The sequence below is a fragment of the Gadus morhua genome, chromosome 23 (assembly GCF_902167405.1).
Source record: "Gadus morhua chromosome 23, gadMor3.0, whole genome shotgun sequence".
NCBI lineage: Eukaryota > Metazoa > Chordata > Actinopteri > Gadiformes > Gadidae > Gadus > Gadus morhua.
The window spans coordinates 7198578-7203577 of NC_044070.1; the positions used below are offsets into that span (position 1 = coordinate 7198578).

Below are 5000 nucleotides of genomic sequence, written 5' to 3' on the forward strand. Positions count from 1 at the left end.
GCGTGTGTGTGTGCGTGTGTATATTATGTGTGTGTTGTGTTTTAAACAGAGACAGAAGGGAAGTGCTCTTACTTGAGAGTAAGAGCACTGTGTGTTTGATCTGTACATGGAAACTAACCCTACCAATGCAAGCTAATAGTGTATATTTTTGGCAGCTTGGGGCATGTCCACAATCGTGTTTTCAGTGGGTTAAGGCTGGCAGGGCTCTCCAGCAGAAAATCTAAACAATTAGCAAAGTTGTGCTCCTTATCAGCAGTGATAGGCAGTCTGGCAGTGTGGCGCAGGAGATGTTTTTTGTTCCCTTGAACAAAGACCTATCTCATCTCTGAAATATTTGAATCCTGTCTCTTGTAATGTGATTTTTGGGTTCAAATAAAGAATTAAAATATGTGTGTGTGTGTGTGTGTGTTTTTGTGGTTATAATTCTATGTGTGGGTGTGTATGACTTTGTGTGTGCGTGTGTGTGTGTGTATGTGTGTGTGTGTGTGTGTGTGTGTGTGTGTGTGTGTGTGTGTGTGTGTGTGTGTGTGTGTGTGTGAAAGTGTATAATTCTATGTGTGTTTGTGGGACCGTGTACACAGAGGGGTGGCGCTCACTCCAGAATCCCAGGGGTGTGGAGGCTTTAGGTTGAGATCAAAGACATCGAGCTCCCACTCAAATCCTCCAGAGCCAAGCCGCTAGGCATGCTGGGTATTTAAATAAACCCACAGCATGAAATGTAGCAGACACAGGCTGGTAGAGGGAATGCTGATTTTCATACACACATGCACGGCCACCCACACATTCACAAACACTCACACACACACACAATCACACATGACAAAAATACTTTCTTTGTGCAACCAAGAAATAATTTATTGCAACTTTTTACAGTTTAAATTCCGGACTTGTGGAAGAACAGCTCTAAGCCTAAACTCGTGGATGGGATGAAACCAGCGGGACTATCAAACGCAGCCGAAAACGGCAGAATTTAATAATTTATCAGAAACGTATTGAATAAAATGGATAAATGGATGCTGGAAAGAACGAAAATACCCTTTAGAAGTGAGAATGGGCAGCATTATTTGAATTTGGGTTTCTACATAAGACCGTTAGCAGATTCTCTCGGCCATCACAGTGCTACGAGCTGTCGTGAACTGAACAGGATGCTTAAAGAGAATTGGGTTCAATGAATACATATATTATTGCTTATGACAAAAGAGAATTTTACAAGATAGTACTCTACACTGAAAAAATCAAACGCGTTATACTCCTACATTGTCACACTGTTTTTTTGTTTAAGTTCAAGGTTTTCCCTGTAAACACACACAGAATAAAACAAGATTGCCACAGTGTTAAGGAAAGAAAAATCCCAACAAAAAAAAATATTATTCTGAACTGTTTGCTTGGGTACGGCACAAAAAGCTACTAATAGGGAACTTTTGACCTTATCGTGTTTTGACAACGCAAACATTTTCAACCATAAAAACTTTTCCTAAAACAAAATGGAAATAATAATATAATTCCTGTAAAGCTTTGCAATATGGCAAGCTATTAAATAACCATCCATCCTAAACGTTTAGACAGGGGTCCAAGGAAAGAACCGACCGATCAAACCGTTAAGTTGTTTGCTTTAATGTTTTACAGCGGCTCACGGCTTGTTTCAACATTGGTTATTTGTAGTTATTCCGGGTCGATTCGGCGCTGGGCCAGCTGAGAGAAAGTTCTGGACTGCTGACACTGAATTGTTTCGTTGTCAAAAATGATAAACAGTTTTTTGTCCTGCTAGAGAATTGACTGGTAGTGTTATGTTCTTCGGTCGTCAAGTGGGTGAGGTTTTTTGTTCCACCGCTAGAGGGGGCTGTGGAAACATACAGATACAAACCATGAGGTTTAAGAACATACACATGCATGTTTGTATATATTTCTCTCTTTCTAATTTTTCAATGTATCTATCTGTAAGCCGGACTGTCTGTGAGTCTGTTTCTCTTACTCTCTGACACTGCCTTCGGAGCTATCTCACTTTCTCTCTCTGCCTCTCTTCCTCTCTCTCTCTCTCTCTCTCTCTCTCTCTCTCTCTCTCTCTCTCTCTCTCTCTCTCTCTCTCTATCACTCTCTCTCTCCCCCCTCCCGCCCTCCTTATCTCTCTCACGCCCTCTCTCTCTTCCCTCTCTCTCTTACTCTCTCTCTCCCTCTCACCCTCTCTCTCGTACTCTCTCTCTCGCCCTCTGTCCCTCTCACCCCCCCTCTCTCTCTCTCTCTCTCTCTCTCTCTCTCTCTCTCTCTCTCTCTCTCTCTCTCTCTCTCTCTCTCTCTCTCTCTCTCTCTCTCTCTCTGGTTTGGGGAGAACGCAGGCCTCTGTTAGTGGATATTTTGGGTTCTGTATCCCACTGGGAGAGTCCCGCCAAAGACAACCCATCTGATTAAAAGACACACGCACACGCATGCACGTACACACATGCGCACACACGTACAGAGGAATAAATAGATTCTGACTCAACATCTGCCCACGCACTCACAGGGGACATTGCTCAGGCCTCCTGACCCAAACACCTCGTCTCCGGTCCACACTGCCCCCTTGTGAACAACTTCAGCAACTTCATGTCATTGGCGTTGAAATTAATTTGTGCTTCGATGTTTATATCATTAATTGATCATCTATTCATAATAATCCCCAGATATTTCCGAGATTCAGAAAGATAAATATCACTAATAGTGTGCGCATTGATGCCCATATTATGCATCACAAAAAATATATATATTTAAAGTCAAACGTTATGGCAGGCATTGTGATAATGATGCAATATAATTTATGTTAATGTTAAGGAACACAAGTGAAAATGAATTGTTTCCACTCTACCGAAACTCACACGAGTCCTTATTCCTTGGTGACGAGTCGCAGTTCGCTCTTCACGTTCTGTAGCTCAGACAGGTTGACCGCGGGGCCGGGCAGCTTCACGGCTCCCGGTAACGTCTTCTTCTCGTCAGGTGTCGTGGGCGTGGCCTGGGGCAGGTCCGGCGGCGGTGCCTGTCAATCAAGACAACCACAACCAATGAAAATTTTAAAAATAAATAAATTATGTCTGATACTGCTGCTGGTGTTTGCTAGGTTAAGTTAGACTAAACCCCCCACGACTGCCTCACTTTCCCCCGCAGTCCGTCGGCCCTGTGTGTGTGCGCGCGCGCGCGCGCGCGTGCGTGTGTGTGTGTGTGTGTGTGTGTGTGTGTGTGTGTGTGTGTGTGTGTGTGTGTGTGTGTGTGTGTGTTTGTGCGTTTGTGTTTCTATGTGTGTGTGTGTGTGTGTTTTTGTCTGTGTTGATTATTTTCTCACCTCTTCTGCGTCTACTGTCTCCTCTCTCCTCTTTACAGGATGTCCCGCCCCCGGACGTAGAGCTCCCATCGGGATGTTCAGGTTAGCCTGACGGACAGCCAGAGCAGCCAATCAGATGCATTGACAGGTGCATGACACCAAAAGCAGCCCAATCACACATTTTGACATGCCCAATCGTGTGCGTTCGTGAGTTTATGTGCCTGTGCTTGTATGATAGTCTGTGTATGATTCTAAATTCTTGTGTGTAAGCAAGTTGTTCAAAAATGTATTTCAAATGTGGCCTTTATTTCCTTACATGTTTGAATTTCTTCTGCGTCCTATCTTCGAAAGCTTGAGATACTTAATTCTGAAATGGAGATCCTGAAAAGCACGAACACTGTACCAAGTGTGGCCCACGTCTATAGCCTCTATGATATAATGCGATTTTGTACCGTACTGTACTTGTGTATATTATATTACATATTATCCTCAAAGTGTATATTTGGTACAGAGACGGGCCGTGGCGCCAACCCTAGTTCTGGAGAGATGGTAATAATAACGATAATACTAGAACTATATTTACTATACCAGACAGTGCTTTAGAGGTAATTCAACATATTTGAGGCCAACATATGATATGGGAACTATAGCTGACTTAACGGCTAACAGGCTAACTGTAGCTTTCATGAAGGACAGATTTAAGAGTTATACCACAGACGTTGAATGACAGCAAACAGGCACAGTCACTTTGTTATTTACATTGGTATAAATTGCATTCAGAAATGCTTTGCTATGCAACAGAATAAGACTGCAATAGGCCTCATTCACCTAGCTGCCATATTAGCTGGATGAGTTAACCTGTTGGATACCAAGGAAGACTATGAGCACTCGATGTAAATGCATTCAAAGCCCTGCCTGTCGGACAGACATGGAAAGCAGAACCATAGCTAAAGCATGGATTCTAGAAGGTTTCCCAACAAATCAATATGGCCGCCAGCTAAAGAAGGTCTATTCTACAGCTTGTATAGGCCAAGATTCCCCATGCTAATATGTGTAAGCACTGGCATTAGTAGAATACACATCGGGGAGGCTATGGTCTTGCCAAGAGAAACTAATTTATATCTTCTCTTGAAACCTTTTTTTGAGTGTAGTAGTTGATTAATATGAGAGAGAGAGAGAGAGAGAGAGAGAGAGAGAGAGAGAGAGAGAGAGAGAGAGAGAGAGAGAGAGAGAGAGAGAGAGAGAGAGAGAGAGAGAGAGAGAGAGGGGGGGGAGAGAGGGGGGGAGAGGGAGGGAGAGAGAGGGAGAGAGAAGGAGAGAGAAGGAGAGAGGTAAAGAGAGGTGGGGGGGGGGGGGGGAAGATGACATATAAAGATACCGGGAGCAGATCTTAAGGAATATTAATAAGTTCACTATCAATTAACACTCATCGGCCGGATCCGACAGAGTGCTTTTTAGCAACCTGGAGCGGCTTTATGTAATTATTTTCAATGAGAGTGAAGCATTTACCTTCACTGCTATTGCATTGCTGTGCACCCCATATGAACTGAGAGGCGGTCAGACTATGAAAAGTGATTCGTTGTTTGCTTAGTAACAATAAAACAAAGACGCATCAAGCTGCTTTTTTTTTCTTCTTTAAAACGTATCCAACACTTTGTGCTAGAGTGCTGGCGTTCTGCCCGACAGTCTAACGAACTACCTTTGCGCGTAA

At 43.4% G+C, this 5000-nt stretch overlaps 1 protein-coding gene across 3 annotated transcripts in view; it reads right to left on the reverse strand.

Annotated features, from left to right (window-relative positions):
* Positions 1 to 829: 829 nt before the first annotated feature.
* The window catches only part of smpx (small muscle protein X-linked), a 12159-nt gene continuing 7988 nt past the window's right edge, over positions 830 to 5000 (reverse strand). For 2 of the 3 annotated variants that reach the window (XM_030349350.1, XM_030349348.1), the window contains exons 3-5: positions 3311 to 3397; positions 2850 to 3007; positions 830 to 1840 (exon numbers count right to left, since the gene is read on the reverse strand). In XM_030349350.1, coding sequence (XP_030205210.1) covers positions 2858 to 3007; positions 3311 to 3397 — 237 coding nt within the window. In that variant the 3' untranslated portion in view covers positions 830 to 1840; positions 2850 to 2857. Of the gene's footprint in view, positions 1841 to 2839; positions 3008 to 3310; positions 3398 to 5000 lie in introns of all 3 variants that reach the window. The other variant, XM_030349349.1, reaches the window with a different exon arrangement.